This window comes from Bufo bufo, chromosome 10 (assembly GCF_905171765.1).
Source record: "Bufo bufo chromosome 10, aBufBuf1.1, whole genome shotgun sequence".
Lineage (NCBI taxonomy): Eukaryota > Metazoa > Chordata > Amphibia > Anura > Bufonidae > Bufo > Bufo bufo.
In genome coordinates this window covers 128,633,792-128,653,544 of record NC_053398.1, presented here as the reverse complement: position 1 = coordinate 128,653,544, position 19,753 = coordinate 128,633,792, and the positions used below count along the sequence as shown (strand labels likewise).

General features: G+C 45.8%; 1 protein-coding gene across 1 annotated transcript in view; it reads right to left on the bottom strand.

Annotated features, from left to right (window-relative positions):
* CDH15 (cadherin 15) overlaps nt 1–19,753 on the bottom strand; it is a 36,035-nt gene that overhangs the window by 9,389 nt on the left and 6,893 nt on the right. Inside the window, exons 2-7 of the mRNA XM_040410841.1 lie at nt 3,165–3,326; nt 1,764–1,919; nt 1,449–1,593; nt 827–987; nt 620–748; nt 295–480 (exon numbers count right to left, since the gene is read on the bottom strand). Of these exons, the coding sequence (XP_040266775.1) occupies nt 295–480; nt 620–748; nt 827–987; nt 1,449–1,593; nt 1,764–1,919; nt 3,165–3,326 (939 nt within the window). The remainder of the gene's footprint in view (nt 1–294; nt 481–619; nt 749–826; nt 988–1,448; nt 1,594–1,763; nt 1,920–3,164; nt 3,327–19,753) is intronic.

Genomic DNA, 19,753 nt, shown 5'->3' with positions numbered 1-19,753 from the left:
GCCGTGTTGGCTCCATGAGATAAATAAGTGGGTTTTGGGTTACAGTTTGGGCACTCGGCCTCTAAAAGGTTCGCCATCACTGCCCTAGGAAATATCCCGAGATTCTGGGCTATGGCTAATCAGAAGGCACACAGCACCATCTGGAGGCTATAAGGAGGTACTGCAAATGCTACGTATTATTACATTGTGATCTAGTTATAAATAGTTAAATATTCAGTCATTACAGGCCACAAAACCAGGTAAATTCAATCCTATCAGTTACAGAGTATCTTCTATCTGTGCAGGTAATGTTACCTTGACAAGGGCCAGAATACCCTCATTGGTCTGTGGATCAGTGCGAACAGAGAAGGCACCTTGGGAGTCTCCACTGATGATTGCATATTTGACCAGCCAGTTTGGGGAGCCTCGGAGATCTCTGTCTGTCACACTCACTCTGCCGACATCTAACCCACTGCTCTGCTCCGGGACCTCCGTGACGAACTACAACAATGAAAGACAAGGAAATAAACTATACGGAAGCGTGACTCAATACATAGATGCAATTAAACATACAACTCCATGCTGAAGGCGCCCATACACTTTTTTTGGTGGACAATCACAGAAAATCTTGTTACTATACCTCTTCCTGGGTGAACAGAGGTGCGTTATCATTGAGGTCACCTATGGAAATGACAGCGCTGGCGGTAGTGGATAACCCCTCTCCCATCATATCGGCCACCTGTACAGTTAGGTTGTACGATCCCATCCCCTATATGGACAGAGGCAGGAATCTGGTTAATATTCCAGTACGATCCCATCAATATATCTAACCAGGGGGCTGCTTTACCTCTCTGTCCAGCCCCACTTGGACGGTCCTGATTTCTCCAGTGTCCTGGTGAATACTGAACATCTCTGGACTGTCCTGCTGGATGATGGAATATTTCAGGTGGGCGTTGTCTGTGTTGGCATCATCTGCATCGGTGGCGATCACCCTCATTACCAGGGTTCCTATAGGTTGGAGTTCACAAGATGATTACAACCTATAGCAGTGGTGGTGAACCCATGGCACGGGTGCCAGAGGCAGCACTCAGAGCCCTCTCTGTGGGCACCCGCACCCTGGAAAAAGTCCATGGTGTACCAATATGCCTTAGACTTTTCCTGCCATTCATCAGAGCAGAATGTAGGCAGGCTATTATAGCTAAATGATAAAGTACATGGAAGATATATTCAGGTTAAATTGCCGTGTTGGCACTTTGCGATAAATAAGTGGGTTTTGGGTTGCAGTTTGGGCACTCGGCCTCTAAAAGATTCGCCATCACTAACCTATAGGTGTACACTCTCATCCCATGGATTTTATAACCGGGACTAAAGCTTCAAAACTGAAGCTTGTGCATATAGAAGGACCCTGCACCTGCAGAATGTACCACCGCTATAGACATGACTTTACTTGCTGGCAATGGCAGTATTACCAGGAATTGCGTTCTCCAGGACATATCCTCTGAAGAGCGCCTGTGAGAACACTGGACGGTTGTCATTTTGATCCAAAACGACAATCTCTAAATCAGTGGGGTCTTCGAGGGGAGCTCCATCACTGTCCAGTGCAAAGGCACGAAGCTGAGGGAGAGAAGAAAGGACAGTGAGGTCTCGGTGAAGAAAAGAACACACTTTCCGTCATTACAGTGCAATATTAGCTGATGACTTGTACGATGACGGTGATGAGCTCGTGTACAGCAGTGACCGCACCATGGTCAGGCACACCAGTCATATGAGGATATAGGATATACCTTGAAGCGATCAATCTTCTCACGATCCAACATTGCGTTCAGATACACAATTCCGGTTGTCTTATTAATAGTGAAGAATCCTTTGGGCTCCTCATCAACTCCGGGCCCCTTGATGCTGTAGATAACGCTGCTTTGGTATTGCTTATCTGACTTAATCTAAAAGAAGAGCAGACACAATAAAAATTGTACAACTAACTGTTCTATACATGGAAAATGTCCACCGACACGTCTGTAAATGGCATTTGTATAAATGTCACACTGATGATTATACAGATGCAAGGCTCATCTTTTCCTTCTCTCCTGTGCAACCACTTACTGAAATGTAGTGCCCTAGATCTTCAGCCGCTGCAATGTATTATACAAGACTGTGTCCCAGCTGCTGCAGAACCTCACACTTCATCTGCCGCAGAACCTTATCATAAACACCTCAGTTTACAAATGTCTGTGCTATGTAATTCCAGTCGTGTACATTAGAGGGCAGCATTAATATGATAACCAGTCAACTATATGGAGCGAAAGTTTCCATACATTTATAAATTGCATACATTTCCATTTATTATTTGATAAGTTGATGAAGGATCCAGGAATCTCAGAAGCCATAGACAGTGGCCACTGCACTTTATATTGGGCCTATCCATACAGACAGATCTCATGGGTCCCTATAGCAAAAATGAGCTCAGGGTCCGCTGCCCCAGTACGTGTGTCAAACACTCCCAGGCAATGCAAAGCGCAACTCCCCATATTTCTGATGAATGTATGTTTACATTTTTTATTTATTATTATTATTTTTTTATGAACATCACCTCCCACTTTATCTGACTTCCATGTTGGAAAAAGAGGAACAGGTGCTTCATAAATATGGAGTTCATTCTCAACATCTTATTTCATATATTTACACCAGACAACCGGCATAAATACATGGATAAATTCTCCTCCATACAACTCAATGTCTCGTACTTCCCTACACACAGTATATTATAAAACTTGCTGGCTGCATCCACTACAAGAGGGAGCTCACTCCATAATTATACAGTTTCCATTGATATAAATGGAAGCTTCAACTTATTTCTTTGTACTGAGCTCCCCCTGGTGGTGGCTGCTGGAAAATATAGTGGATCTATGCAAGGAACAGGAAAAGTAGCAGCTGCATGGTCTACTCCAGGGATCAGCAACCTCCGGCATTCCAGCTGTTGTGAGACTAGACTCCCAGAATGCTCCATTCACTTCTATGGGAGTTACAAGAAGAGCAAAGCAAGTGTGCCTGCTGGGAGTTGTAGTTTCTCAGCAGCTGGAGTGCTGAAGGTCGCCGACCCTGGGTCTACTCCATGGAAGGCATGCCACTGCATACTGGAAAATGTCTACACACACAGTTCCCACAGTTACGCACACTGCCTTCCTTACCTGCACGACTTGGGTGGGGATGCTTTTCATATTCTCAGAGACTGAAATTGTAGGAATCACCCAGGCTCTTTTAAACCTCTGCATCCCGCTGATAGTATTCCCTCCCTGGTGCCATAGATGCAGGACACGGACATCTTCATCTTGAGGTGTCACGCTGATGACCTGTGGGACAAGGTGGACATTAGCTTCATCATAATGGCATGTGCCCCGGGTGCCAGAAGGTGTGCCAACAAGTATTTAGATACAGGACCTGGATGAAGAAATCTAAGAGAGATATCTAACTGTATAGGAATGTTACAGATTTATTACTGGAGATTTTTTTTTTTGGGGGGGGGGGGGGGGCGATGATTTAACCCCACCTGTGCTCCTGGTTTAGATTACATAATTACTGGCCATACGGCTCACTTACAGGACAATTACCAGGATCACTGCAGATTTGGCAGGAAGTGCGGCTAATTTAACATGTCTACGGTTCCTGCCGCTTTATCCACAGCTGCAACGGCTGTCAATCATCAGGTGAGCGGCTGTGATTGTGCAGATTAGGTAACACCTCCGGGTGCATGATAATTCTAGACACATCGAAGCCAGAATATGGAGACACAAAATGTGTGCGACCACTGTGAATGTCCACTGAGCAGAAGTCACCAGGCAGCTCCCGCTGAACACCAGATGGTTCTCACCGAGGCTTCCATACACCCCTAATAGCATCGGAATCTAGTAGCTTTGTAGCCTTGGGGTCCTGGGTTCAAATAAAACCAAGTGCAACATATACATGGAGTTTGTATGTTCTCCCCATGTTTGCATGGGATTCCTTCCCCCCACACTTCAAAATCATACGGAGAAGTTAGTTTGGAATTTAGATTGTGAGCCCCAATGAGGACAGGGACAGAGCGATGGCCATCTCTGTATAGCACTGCGCACAAAGAGGAGAAAAAACGCAGCATAAGGGAGCATTCACACGACCGTGTTTTTCTTCCGTGTCCGTTCCGCAATTTTTGCGGACAATGCACGGACCCATTCATTTCTATGGGTCCGCAAAAATTGCGGAATGCCTTTCATTGTCATCCGTGTGCTGTCCGTTCCTTTTATTTTAGAACATGTCCTATACTTGGCCGCAAATTGCGGTCCGTGGCCCCATAGAAAGTCAATGGGTCCGTAAAAAACGGATAGTACACGGAAATGCATCCGTATGTCATCTGTTTTTTGCGGACCCCTGAACTGAAAACATTCTAGGAGACCCCATTTCAGTCCCATTTCAGTTTTTTGGCAGACCGTGAAAAACGGATGACACACGGAAGCACCACGTCCGTATTATATGGACTTACGGAATGGAAACGAAAAGATAACTGAAGACATACCGAACACGCGGATCCGTGATTTGCGGACCGCAAAACCAACACAGTCGTGTGAATGCTCTCTAAGGCTACATGCACACGACCGTTGTGTGTTTTGTGGTCTGCAAATTGCAGATCCGCAAAACACGGATGGCGTCCGTGTGCATTCCGCAATTTGCGGAACGGCACGGACAGCCATTAATATAACTGCCTATTCTTGTCCGCAAAACCGACAAGAATAGGACAGGTTATTTTTATATTTTTGTTTGCGGACCACGGAACGGAGCAACGGATGCGGACAGCACACGGAGTGCTGTCCGCATCTTTTGCGGCCCCATTGAAGTGAATGGGTTCCGCATCCAAGCCGCAAAAACTGCAGCTCGGATGCAGACCAGAACAACGTTCGAGTGCATGAGGCCTAATACAGTGCTGGAAAAGTGACTGAGATGGGGGAATTTTGAAAGCAACAGCAGCATGTCAATTGTTAGGCCTCTTGCACACAAACGTTTTTTTTTTCTGTTCCGTTTTTTGCGTTCCGTATACGGAACCATTCATTTCAATGTATCCGCAAAAAAAAAAAAAACGGAAGGTACTCCATATGCCTTCCGTTTCCGTATTTCTGTTCTGTTCAAAGATAACGGACAAGGATAGTACTGTTCTATCAGGGGCCAGCTGTTCCGTTCCACAAAAAACGGAATGCACACGGTCATCCGTATTTTTTGCAGATCCGTTTTTTTAGGACCGCAAAATACTGAAAAAGCCATACAGTCGTGTGCAAGAGGCCTTAGTGTGATTCAGCACCCTCTGTAACAAACAGAAAATCTGCACAAACATCACCGAAAAATAGGGCAGATTTATGTGTGAGACGTTTTTTGGGGGAAGGCACAGCTTTGGTGCAGATTTTCTGCCCACAAATCGGCACCCTGTGTAGGTACCCTTAAAATACTGATATAAGTTACATCCGCCCCGCTTTCTTTCTCCATATAATCTAATAATGTAAGCAGAGGCTCAACCTTCCCAAAATTATGGATAGCCTTATGTGCAGAGTGATACGACTATGCTCTATGTGTCTTACAGAGTTAGGCTACATGCACACGACCGTATGTGTTTTGCGGTCCGCAAATTGCAGATCCGCAAAAAAAACATGACGTTCTGTATGGAATCCGTTTTTTGGGCGGATCCATTGTAATAATGCCTATCCCTGTCCGCAAACTAGAAAAAAATAGGACATGCACTATTTTTTTTGCGGAGCAACGGAACGGACATACTGATGTGGACAGCACACGGATCGGACACGGAAACGGATCGGACACGGAAACAAAATACGGTCGTGTGCATGAGGCCTTAAACAATTACAAGCAGAAAGTCAGAACCCTCCAGGCACAGGCTGTAAAAAAATCTCCAACAGGGTAATAATAGCAGATAAGACCGTAGTAAAATAATAACACTATAATAAAATATAATATGTTATCATAAATTGAGAACTAAAGATACTAAGAGAAAAAAAATACAAGAGGATAAAAAATGAATAGTAAGAGACTAAAAGATACTAAAGATTGAGAACAAAATCATTTTGGGGGAGATTTATCAAACTGGTGTAAAGTAGAACTGGCTTAGTTGCCCATAGCAACCAATCAAATTCCACCTTTCATTTTCCAAAGGAGCTATGAAAAATGAAAGGTGGAATCTGATTGGTTGACATGCGCAACTAAGCCAGTTCTACTTTACACCAGTTTGATAAATCTCCCCCTTTATTCTTGTACTTTTTATTCTCAGTATCTTTTGTTCTCAATGTATTAGAACGTATTATATTTTATTATAGGGCTATTATTTCACCACGGTCCTTTTCTCCATGTACACCATTGGCAGGTCAGTATAGTACTGACATTAGATTTATAGGAAGCTCAATCCCTGCTCCTCGTCACATTTCTTGCTATGTCTGATCCTTATCACTGCTCCCTATGGAGTCTGGACGTCTTCTGTTACCTGAACATCAACACCATGTGAGCAGCCGGTGTGACCACATGGGCACCGCCACTCAGACCAGCTGCTTGAAGGCACAGGTGCCACCACACTGGTACCTAGAAGTCTGGCTGGGAACACCTGGAGGGTCTCATCATTCTAGGCAGCTCACAGGATCCCGGGAATGCCGAGAGCAGGGCTGATCCTTCATAATCCCACAAAGACAACTGGGAAGGAACAGGTGCAGACTGACGGACACAGGCCAAGGAGTCATCACATCAGCGCGCCTGCAATTCCATAGAGGCAGCCACAGCAAACTAAACCTCCATATGCCCTGCCCTGGATGATGCCAGAGTCATGCCCCTGCCACATACTCTCCTACCCATATTTCCTCATCTTGTCTTCAGTCTGAGGCATGGGAGGACAGGCAGAGGTCTTTGCGGTGGTCATCATGGCCACCAGAGGCGTATCTAGTGAAAATGGCGCCTATGGCAAGCACTGAAACTGCGCCCCTGTCAAAATATTTTAAACCCATCTTTCAGATAACCTTAACAAAAAAAAAACCACGATAGCTCTTTTGTAGAACCCCCATAAAAACTTACAGTTACTTGACTAGGCCCTTGGGGATCTCGGACGCCACTTCAACACTTTGGCCGGGGGCTCGGCGGAGCTGATGTTGTGCTTTAACCTAATGAGAAAGATTTCATAATAAGGATTTGGAGAAAGGGCAGAGGGATAGCAGAGCAGGGAGAGGCTGGTGCTGCTACTAGGGGGTCATACCATGGGGGAGTAATAAAGCCCACCATAATGCCCCCCCAGTAGTAATAATTCTCCTTATAATATGCAAAACATTTGTAATGCCCCCAGTTGAGCTAATGTTCCCATAATGTGCCAATATAAAATACCCCTTCTCAGTGCCCCCGTAGATGACCCCCATAGTGCCCCCCCCTTCCCCATAGTACCCACCATAATGTGTCCCAGTATAAAATGCCCCTATACAGAGCCCCCATATAAAATATCTTCTTTTTTAGCCTCAGTAGATGCCCCTATAGTGCCCCCCAATAATCTGCAGTAAGATGTGCCCCCATAGATGCCCCCAATCATGTGCCAGTAATAAGAGCCCCCCCACCATCATGTGCCAGTAGCCAGAGCCCCCCCATATCATGTCAGTAGCCAGAGCCCCCCCATATCATGTCAGTAGCCAGAGCCCCCCCATATCATGTGTCAGTAGCCAGAGCCCCCCATATCATGTGCCAGTAGCCAGAGTGCCCCCAATCATGTGCCAGAAATAAGAGCCCCCCCACCATCATGTGCCAGTAGCCAGAGCCCCCCATATCATATGCCAGTAGCCAGAGCCCCCCCATATCATGTGCCAGTAGCCCCCCTTATGTGCCAGTAGCCCGCCTATGTGCCAGTAGCCCTCCTTATCATGTGCCAGTAGCCCCCCTTATCATGTGCCAGTAGCCCCCTTATCATGTGCCAGTAGCCCCCCTTATCATGTGCCAGTAGCCCCCCTTATCATGTGCCAGTAGCCCCCCATATCATGTGCCAGTAGCCAGAGCCCCCCCCCATATCATGTGCCAGTAGCCAGAGCCCCCCCACCATCATGTGCCAGTAGCCAGAGCCCCCCATATCATGTGTCAGTAGCCAGAGCCCCCCCATATCATGTGTCAGTAGCCAGAGTGCCCCCATATCATGTGCCAGTAGCCAGAGTGCCCCCATATCATGTGCCAGTAGCCCCCCATATCATGTGCCAGTAGCCCCCCTTATCATGTGCCAGCCCAGTAGTCCCCCCTTATCATGTGCCAGCCCAGTAGTCCCCCCTTATCATGTGCCAGCCCAGTAGTCCCCCCTTATCATGTGCCAGCCCAGTAGCCCCCCTTATCATGTGCCAGCCCAGTAGCCCCCCTTATCATGTGCCAGCCCAGCCCAGTAGTCCCCCCTTATGTGCCAGCCCAGTAGCCCCCCTTATGTGCCAGCCCAGTAGCCCCCCTTATCATGTGCCAGCCCAGTATTGTACCTATATAAAAAAAATTAAAAAAAATAATACACTTATACTTACCTCCAGCAATGCGATGCGATGCAGGCCACCTCTTCCGTCTGTGTGTCCCTCGCTATACGGCTCAGGCGACGCGATGACGTCATCGTGCCATCACCGGCCTCTGATAGGCTGCCAGCACTAAGCCGGCAGCCTATCAGAGGAACAGGAGGGGACACACCTCTCCCTCCTCTGCCGCAGCACAGACAGGCATCTGTATTGCCGTCCTGAGGACGGCAATACAGATGACTATGGAGATGAGCGCTTCCGCAATGGAGGCGCTCATCTCCTGCTCTGCCCTGCCGCCGGCCGCGGCCCGGCGGCCGCCCCCACTTGTCACCAGGGCCGCAGCGCTGGGGTGCGGGGCCCGGGCACCCACTGCACCCCGTGTAGGATCGGCCCTGGTCGCCCCCCCCCGCTTGGCGCCTATGGCACTAGCCATGGCTGCCATAGCTTGGATACGCCACTGATGGCCACTAAAACATAGGTTTGTATATGGAGACTGTACTGGGACTGCACGGGTCTGCCTGGCATTACAGCTCAGCCTCATACACTGATTGGGTTTGTGCTTAGTTAAAACTTATGCCTAACCATAGGCTAGAGGATAAGCAGGGGCGTAGCTATAGGGGGTGCAGAGGTAGCAGTCGCTACCGGGCCCAGGAGCCTGAAGAGGCCCAAAGACACTTGTGCCACATAAGATACTGGCATTATAGAAAGTGCATGCTGGTCAATTTACACCTCTGGCTGGAGGCAAGGGGTTAGGTTAAGAATTTGGCATGAGGGGGTGCCCTTTCAATGTTTGCCTCAGGCATAGGAAGGCTATGTGCTCCCCGGCCCCTTTCCGACAAGCACTGAGGGAAGGGGGGCCCAAGCTGAACTCTTGCACCAGGGCCCGTGAGCTTTTAGCTACGCCCCTGAGGATAAGCATCTGTTCAGTGTGGGTCCAAGCAATGGGATGCCCACCAATCATGAGACCAAGGGTCTCAGTTCCCCCAACGGAATGGCGTGGCAGGCGGGTGTGCATGCTGCTGCTCTACTCATTCACTATAGGACTGCTAGACAGAGCCAAGTGCTGGGCTCTGCTATTCCGCCAGTCCCACACAGAATGAAAGGAGACGGGAATCAGGACCCCCAATCTTTCCTGCGGTAGGACGGGCGCTAAATGAATCCTGAGGACAGATGATATGTTTGTATCTTGGTACAAACCCTTTAAATGGAACTGAGCTGCAATACCAAACAAAACCAAAAGACAAAGGTGGCGCTGTTTCTTTCTCTATACTCTTGCAAATCCCATATAAAATACATTAATTCAGCATACATATAGACAACCCTTCTATATAAAGGTCCCTATACCACTCACACCTCAGGGGCGTATAGAGCAGGTGGGGCCCCACATACTAATGTGGCCCCTCATAGCTCCTAATACATCCCGCTAGAGGACACTGACATTTACTAACCTATAGCAAAAACTGTAAATCCTGAATCAGTATCCTGCTGTGAAGTCACAAGCCCCATCATCCCTACTACAACCCACAACACAGAGGAGACGCTGGGGCTAGTAGTCCTGATCTTGGTCTAGTATATATTCTTCACCGTGTACTTATATCTACACGTATCCAGTAGTCCCTCGCTCCCTCGAGTAATTCTTCTAGAACTTTGCGGTATACGTGCACGCTTTATTAACCCTTACATTGCCAATGTGTTATACACAAATTGGGGCCCCTCTCTCAGTAACGCGCTGAGTAATTTGTCCCTAATTTAAGGATATCCAAGCTGCTGCGTCTGTCTGCCAGAAAAGCCAAATGGTGCCTGTCACCAAGGGGTCAACAATTAATGAGAAGCCATCTGTCGGGGTCACTCGCCCTCCTCGCTGCTGGACACTCATTACTGCCGCCATTCACTTACGTGATGAATACAAGGACTTGTGTACTGGCTGCATCAGCACAGGGCAAAATGGCAGACCACCTTTTCCTAGATGGGGGGGGTAGGGTCTATATTTGAATATAACAATTACTACCGGTATATAGTTTAGGGCTCATGCACATGACAGTATGTATTTTGCAGTCTGCAAAGTAAAAGGATGATTTCCGTTTTTTTTCGGTCCATCGTAACAATGCCTGTCCTTGTCCAAGAATAGGACATGTTCTAATTTTTTTGCAGAATGGACACAGAGTCATTTCCGTTTTTTTTCCAGCCCCATTAAAATGAATGGTTCCGCACATGGACCTGTAAAAAAACTGAATGGAAACGGAAGAAAAATACGTTCCTGTGCATGAGCATAACTATGTGACGAGTGTACAGTGAGCTGAGTACTATATATAGAGCAGCATATGGAAACCTGCGCCCAATTGAGGCTACGGCCCCACGTTCCGGATACGTTGCAGATTCTGCGTAGAGGAGGTGAATGTAGAAAATAAGATTTAAAAAAACTCATCCACGCGCAAGAGGAAGATTTCCGCAGTGCAGTCCACACGTGACATGACCTGTGGGGCAGACTTTAAATCTGCAGCAGGTCTTTATGTGGGTGAAATCCGCAGCTAAATTCGTGTCAAAATCGCCACATAACTCATGCAGATTATGCCGTGGATATGTCACAGCTTGTCCGCACCAAGCAACGCCCATAGTGGCTATGCAGGATTAGAAAGAAAAAAAGATGGCTGCTTTCTTCCATAAACAGCACCACACCTGTCCACGGGCTGTTTCTGGTAATGAAGCTCAGCCCCATTCACTTCAGTGGAGCAGAGCTGCAGTACCAGGCACGACCAGTGGACAGATGTGGCACTGTTTCTGAAGGAGGGAGGCCATGCTTTTTCTAATTTTGCACAACCCCTTTAAGAAGCGCAAAAACCGTGCCAATCTAGGAAACTGATCAAGACACAACATACGTCCTGCTCAATGTGGTGGCAAAAGGACTTCTGCCAAAATTGTATTGTAGAGGGATATGGTTTTACCAAATACATTTGCATGCATAAAAAATAAGTCCTCATGCATACGACCGTGTGTTTCGCGGACCGAGAAGACATGGATACCGGTCGTGTGCGTGCCGCCATGTTTTTTCCACCTCTTGTAGAAATGTCTATTTTTCTCTGCAAAATGCACAAGAAATAGATTTTTTGTGGGGCAGCATACGGATGCGGATGGTGTGTTTTAGAAGTTTTTTGCAGCCCCATTGAAATGAATGGGTCCTCATCCGATCTGCAAAAAATGCAGATAGGATGTGGAAAGAAAATATGGTCATGTGCATGAGGCCTAAGCGGAAACCTGGATCCCAATGCCAACTATAGCAGGGTCCCCCGACTGGTGTCTCCTTGGACTGGTCTCTGGGACCCTCGGCTTTTAGGGCCCGGGTGGAACTGGCCCCTCCCCCCTTATAGCTACATCTATGGTGGCAGGGAATGGCCTAATGACAAGTGCAGAGCACTATATAGATATATATATATAAAAATTATTTTTATATGGTATATAACTGATCCGCTATAACAGAGGGACAGATATTATGACACCTCGTCCACACCGTTCTCCTCTTGGATTTCATTGCAGTGATTTATATATATATATTGGATTTTATTATATTTTCCTCACACCTGTCGCCACATCTGTGGATAACGTGGACATTGCAGACGCTGACTATGTAAAACTAGATTCTCCATATAAAACATGTAGAGAAAATACCATTTCCACCATTTGTTCCCCTGCTTTGATGGCGCACCGTTTAACCCCTTGCACGCCGGCGGCCGGCGGTGCTGGGCAGGTGTGAAAGCATTAATGTAGGCCTGCGGAGTGCAGTAACTGATTGTCCAGCTGCCCAGTGGGGGAGGGGAAACAAATGTGGGATTAACTGGAGTTTAGCAGTCCCCCGGGACCCTGAAAGTACCAGCTGCTGCCCCTGGCTTCCCCTTGTATTTCAAGGGCGGCATCATATAACAGACGCCTGAAGAATTTACCTAACAAATTCCTGCACAAAATTGGGTGTGACCACATGAAGCCAGACCTGCACCTACAGATTTATGTCCCCAGTCCTACACATGGAGAACCCCCAACCTCATATCTACAACTCTGTATGAACAAAAAATATCTACGGCCATGTACACAGGTAAAAAAGGAGAACCTGAGGTGTTGCCCATAGCAACCAATCAGATTCCGGTTTACATTTCTCAACAGCAGAGTGGAAAATGAAAGCAGAGATGTGATTGGTTGCTATTGGAAACAGTTTCAGGCCCAGAGCAGCCAGGGAAAAAAAACATGGCTGCTATTACAGCTGCCAGCCTGGTTGTCACTCAGCTTTCCAGGAGACCTGAACAACAGCAAAAAAACTAGTTGTACAGGGCCCCATCCCCTAGTCCTTTAGGGTCCATTCACACGTCCGTAATTTGGGTCTGCATTCGTTCCGCAATTTGCGGACCCATTCACTTTTAATGGGGCTGGAATGGATGCAAATCCACATTTTTTTCGGGATCCGCAATTTCGTTCCTGAAAAAAATAGAACATGTCCTATTCTTGTCCGCAATTGCGGACCAGAAAAGGCATTTTCTATTATAGTGTCTGTCATGTGCGGATCTGCAAATTGCGGATCGCACATTGCAGGTGTCCGTGTTTTGCGGATCCGCAAAACACTTACGGAACTTGTGAATGGACCCTTATTAGTCCAGAATTTGCTGTTCAGGGATCTAAAAAAACTGGGTGAAAGAAGTGTCATACATATAATGACTGACACCCAATTGGCAAATTCGGCATACTGCACCAGTTCCTTATAATATCTCTCCACAAAATGTAGTAAAAGATAACTAAGGAAAGAAGATGGTATAAAAACAGACCATAAAGAGTTAATTTTCCCGCATGAATTGCGTCTATTAACATCTGACATTTACAGACACAAATAACACAATCCAGAATTATTTTTTTTTATGAAAGTCACAGCCAATCAGTTTGTCAGGCAGGACGTGTGGCTTCTTTTTGGACCCCCCGATTCAGGCTTCAGCCGGCCTTCCCAGACGGGTTGCCATGGCACCAGATTACAGTAGCATGACTTTTTACACTACTAGGCGATAATCAGGCGCATGAACGTTCATTCCTGATCACTTCCCCGAGCAAACATGTCTGTCGATCAACCAATAAACTCGTTTGTGAATGCACGTGACTAAATGATCACGATAAGGATTGTTCTGTCACATACAGTCACAATGACTGCGCCATATAAATGGAGCTAAACGAGGGCCAAGTTACTATATGCAAGTCCCCTTTCACACATCTGTGATAACATCCATGACAAGATTGTCAGTGGTTCATCCGTGAAATGTCCTTGAAGGATCCGTGTTTGGTCTATGTGTCATCCGTATTCCACTGACACTAGGCTGAAATTTAGTTTCCAGAGCATCTCCTACCAATCATCCGTGATAATCAGTTACAGCACATAGATGCCATATGTGTTGTGCCATCAGTGTTTTTCGTGAACCCATTGACTTCAATGGCCGAGTGTGGTCCACCTCACGGACCAAAGTCAGTGGAAAATAAGTGATGTGTAAGCAAACACATTAAAGTCAATGGGAAGTAATTTATCAAAACTGGTGTAAAGGAAAACTGGTTTAGTTGCCTATAGCAACCAATCAGAATCCACCTTTCATTTTTCAGAGCTCCTTTGGAAAATGAAAGGTGGAATCTGATTGGTTGCTATGGGCAAGTAAGTCTGTCTTCCTTTACACCAGTTTTGAAAAATCTCTCCCAATGGGTACATGTGCTGTCTGTGATTCACTGACATGTGAGAGAGCCCTAAAATGTGTCATAATTTAGCGGAAGGGCGTGGCCTAGTGTCAACCATAATTGACAATGGAAATTGGCATAAATTATGGCGCAAATCTATTCCTGCTCATAGCAGGCAGAGATTTGCTCTTCTCGGGAATGGACAACCAAAAGATGTAAAATGCAACAGTCCGATCCTCCTTTTTGCTCTCCCCCATCCCGATATCTACCATGGTGGGGGAATTGGGACACCCTAGTAGACAGATGAATGAAGGGAGTTGTAGTTTTAGATTAGCAACAGCTGCAGAGTTACAGGTTGGGGAACATTGCAATAATGTCCTTGCAGGTCCCCAAAGAAATCAGCACTTTGGGCTGATAATAATCTAATGTCTATGGCCACCTTTAATTAAAGGGGTTGTACTGGATTAGATAAACATGGCTGAGAGGAGGCAGAGGGACTGTTACCGGAGCCAGGTACTAAGTGCATACACCGACATCAGAAATGTCCACCATGAGCAATTAAGCTATGCAGAAGCTTTCCAGACTCAAAGGCTACCGGGCCCCTGGGACATGTTCAGCCCTGGGGCAGAGGAATGTAGAATTTAGCCGCATTTTGAGGTTTGTGTGACACAGCCCACAAAAATCCTAATGAATTTTCCATCTTCGTTAAAGAGCGTGTTCCTTGTTCATCCTCTTTTAATAGGTTGTCAAAAATTCTATTAAGCCATTACTTAAAGGGGCATTCCCATCTGGGACACTTATGGCATATCAATAGGATATGCCATAAATGTTCTATAGGTGCGGGTCATAACTCTGGGGCCCGCTCCTATCTGAAGAACAGGGCCCCATCGTGAATGGAGAGCATGCTGCGGATGCACAGCTTTCTTCATTCATTGCTTTGGGGCTTCCGGAAGTAGCTGAGTGCGTTCCCTCGGCTATTTTATGAAGATCCATGGCTGTGGAGAAAGCTGCGCATGTGTGGTGATCTGTCCATTCACGATGGGGCACTGTTCTTCAGATGGGGGCAGAGGTCCCTGAGATTGGACATTTATGGCATATCCTATGCCAACAATTTCCCCTTTAAGATCTGTTTACATGGGCCGATCGATGGCTGAACAAACGTTCATAGGAATATTCATTGCTGATACAGTTTTAAAGTAGAACTCCCACAAAAAAAATGTATTCACTGACCTGTTAGAAAGGTGCATGATATAAACTGTAGTGAAGGTAATCTTCTTACCGGAGACTGTATTTGTGAGTTATAACCTCCCTTCTGACCCTCAGCTGTGTCATGTGACCAACACTCAGGACAGGAAGTCAGTCACTTCTCTGTTCATTCCTATGAGCCTGACATTGAGGATCACATAGAAATACATAGTTAAAGTAGCTTCCTGCCCACACATAAGATGCTGTGTTATTTGGAAAGTCAGAGTGCTGGTCACATGACACAGCTGAGGATCAGAAGGGAGGGGATAACTCACAAATACAATAATAGCCCCATCTCTACTTCCCACTTTGCCCTACTGTTCATTGGGTATTCTTGCAGAGATCGGTCCAATATAGCCTGATAGAGCAGGGAAATAACTCCAGATGAAGAATTCCTCTGGTCTACTAGGGCAATAATTTTGTTTTAATGTAAAGAGCTCAACATACCGTCATCATGGTCAGCCAGGAAGGCATGGTGCAACTGTAAGTACCTATAAAAGTCCGATGACGGTGAACCAGTTTCCCTCTAAAGTTGCTCATAAGTTTTAAGATCATTTTGATCAAGAAGTTGGTGAACTCTGGTAATACCCCTATGACGTCTCCCCCACATACCCTGCAGGGAGCCCAGATGAGGTACGAAGTTGAATTCAGCTTAGCATTTTGATACAGTAATTTATGTCAATAAACGAACTGACACGTGATAGAGGCGAGATGAAGTAAGCCTCGCGATATTTGCTGAAACGTTTGAAAGACCTCCACGGAGGACATACATTTTACAGTAGGACAGAGCCCATATTCTTAACGTAGTTTTTAAACGAATTGTGTTTGGATACAGCAATCCGAAACTGATTCGCTCAACCCTACTGAGGAGAGATCGGATAACATTTATCAGAACTCTACAAAAGATGAAAAGGATTCTGTCACCTCTTTTTACCCTATAGAGATGCGGACATGCACGGCTGGATCACCGCTAGCATGTCCGCAATATACGTGTCCCGTATCTCTGAGTAGTTTTATTGAGTGTAAAAAATGATTTTATATACAGTACAGACCAAAAGTTTGGACACACCTTCTCATTCAAAGAGTTTTCTTTATTTTCATGACTATGAAAATTGTAGATTCACACTGAAGGCATCAAAACTATGAATTAACACCTGTGGAATTATATACATAACAAACAAGTGTGAAACAACTGAAAATATGTCATATTCTAGGTTCTTCAAAGTAGCCACCTTTTGCTTTGATTACTGCTTTGCACACTCTTGGCATTCTCTTGATGAGCTTCAAGAGGTAGACCCCTAAAATGGTTTCCACTTCACAGGTGTGCCCTGTCAGGTTTAATAAGTGGGATTTCTTGCCTTATAAATGGGGTTGGGACCATCAGTGGCGTTGAGGAGAAGTCAGGTGGATACACAGCTGATAGTCCTACTGAATAGACTGTTAGAATTTGTATTATGGCAAGAAAAAAGCAGCTAAGTAAAGAAAAACGAGTGGCCATCATTACTTTAAGAAATGAAGGTCAGTCAGTCGAAAAATTGGGAAAACTTTGAAAGTAAGGGCTATTTGACCATGAAGGAGAGTGATGGGGTGCTGCGCCAGATGACCTGGCCTCCACAGTCACCGGACCTGAACCCAATCGAGATGGTTTGGGGTGAGCTGGACCGCAGAGTGAAGGCAAAAGGGCCAACAAGTGCTAAGCATCTCTGGGAACTCCTTCAAGACTGTTGGTAGACCATTTCAGGGGACTACCTCTTGAAGCTCATCAAGAGAATGCCAAGAGTGTGCAAAGCAGTAATCAAAGCAAAAGGTGGCTACTTTGAAGAACCTAGAATATGACATATTTTCAGTTGTTTCACACTTGTTTGTTATGTATATAATTCCACATGTGTTAATTCATAGTTTTGATGCCTTCATAGTCATGAAAATAAAGAAAACTCTTTGAATGAGAAGGTGTGTCCAAACTTTTGGTCTGTACTGTATATATAAATCAGCCTGGTAAGGAGCCCAAGGGGCTGTACTAACTGTTCTGGAGCCCAGCCGTGCCCCCCTGTGAAGGAGCCCAGCACTGCCTGTATCCAGGAATCTCCTCCTTGCTCACAAAGTTAGATCGCCGTAATCTCGCGGTGCGCGAGCTTGCGCATGCGCAGTTCCTTCCCTGAGGCTGATGCCAGCCGTGCATGTCCGCATCTCTATAGGGTAAAAAGAGGTGACAGAATCCCTTTATGAACTCGGTTCTGCTATATCCCTTGCTGGTAGGGGGTAGAAAAATGGCAGAGCTCTAGCCCCACCGGGTCAGATGATCATTATACCACTAGGCCAGTTCCAATAGGTGGCCTTAGATAAGAAGATATGGCACTAATACCCTATGAGAGAAGCGGGAATATACCTTCTGGAGCGAGCAGACTGATGTCAAGCAGCGCTCATGATCTCCAGCAAATTATTAGGTTGTGTTTTGTTTTGTTTTTTTTGCAATATCCCCTTTACACTTGTTCTCACCATCTCATGGGGTTTCAACCATAGATCAGGGATCAGCAACCTCTGGCACTCCAGATGTTCTAAAACTACAACTTCCAGAACCTTCCTTTCACTTCTATGGAAGTTACAACACCTGAGGAAGTGTGCATGCTGGGAGTTGTAGTTTCACAGCAGCTGGAGTGCTAAAGGTTGCTGATCCCTGCCATAAATGTAGGTCAAATAAAGGAGAGAATGGGGCAGACATAGAACAGATCAGATACTGATGACCTATTCTGAGCATAAGTCACCTGTAGCAAAATGTCAGAAATGGGGCTGAGCTGTAATACCAGAGACATCCCATAGACAGGTGTTGTGTTTCTGAAAGAAAGCAGCCATTTTTTTCTACATCCCCTTTGATCTCCTAACTAGACTGCTTCTTAAAATGAATAGGCCGACTGATCAGATGATTGCCTCAACTTCTCTTAACCCGATGATCGGCTGCAAGCTGCATGCAGCCACTTATTTTCTGAACAGCGGCCACTGGAGGAGAAATGTAGTATTACACTGCACCCATTCAAATAAACATAGCTGGATGCCTGTAATGGACACTGTGCTATGTCTGTATTGTGTGTATGGAGGAAGTGGGAGGATGTGATTCTCAGATCTGCTCCTATGATCCAGTATTACAAATATGTCCAGCTGTCTGCCCGTGATATTCACAGTGCATTATAAGAAGGCGGAGAGTTACAGAGCGGAACAATGTGGGGACGGGTGTGTGGCGAGACTTTATTCTGATGTAGAGTCCTATTTACTGACTCCTGCCCTTTTTATAGAATTGCAGTCAGGATATCACTTGTGATATCACGTTTATGTAAAGTCCATGTATAGGACTGTACAATGCATGGAGTTTGTATGTGGGTTTCCTCTGCGTTCTCCGGTTTCCTCCCACACTCCAAAGACGGACTCATAGGGAACTTAGATTGTGAGCCCCATTGGGGACAGTGTGATGCTAATGTCTGTAAAACGCTGCGGAATATAGTAGCGCTATATAAGTGCAAATAATAAATAAATGTATTTCTATGTATACAGCAAGTAAAAGGTCAAAAACTGCTCAAATGTGATTGATGAATCTTTTCATGCATTTTATGTATTAGCCCTGTGATGTATGCGTACCTCATCATCGCCAACACTAGCTCATTCATCATGCATATAGGTATATATATATTAAGATTACAAAAGTGTATATATATATATATATATGATCTTAAAAGATATATGTATGTAACAAGCAGTCAGGCCATTTGTGTTCCTTTCCCATAGGCTTCCATGAGACCATATGTATAAGTCATCCTCCCCAAGACCCAGATATATGAGGCATCCACACCATAGCTAAATGGAGAAACATTTGGCCCTTGCTGAGTCACAAATACAACACGTTCCTGACATTTCATGGCTGTCAGAGATTCCTCTGCTGTGTCCTTATGGTGGTTGGGGCTCCGGGCAGATTATAGGGTGCCCAAATGAAACAGGCCTGACATGGAGGCACCATTGGCGCCACTTATCTGGAGCAGCAGAATCTGACTTAAACTCTTTTTCCCTCAACCCCACAGTGAGGTTATTAGTCCAGGGGATCTGATGGTCACTGAGGTAGATATGAACAGAGCCTTAGATGATTGAGGGTGGTAAGCAGACAACTTACCACCCTCAATCATCTAAGGCTCTGTTCACACCTACCTCAGTGACCATCAGATCCCCTGGACTAATAACGGGGGTACTGCCATGGCATCATTTTGATAGGAAAAACAGCTGATCAAGAAGTGTTAGCTTATCTCCTGCCAAAGCAAAATGACTGCCCATTG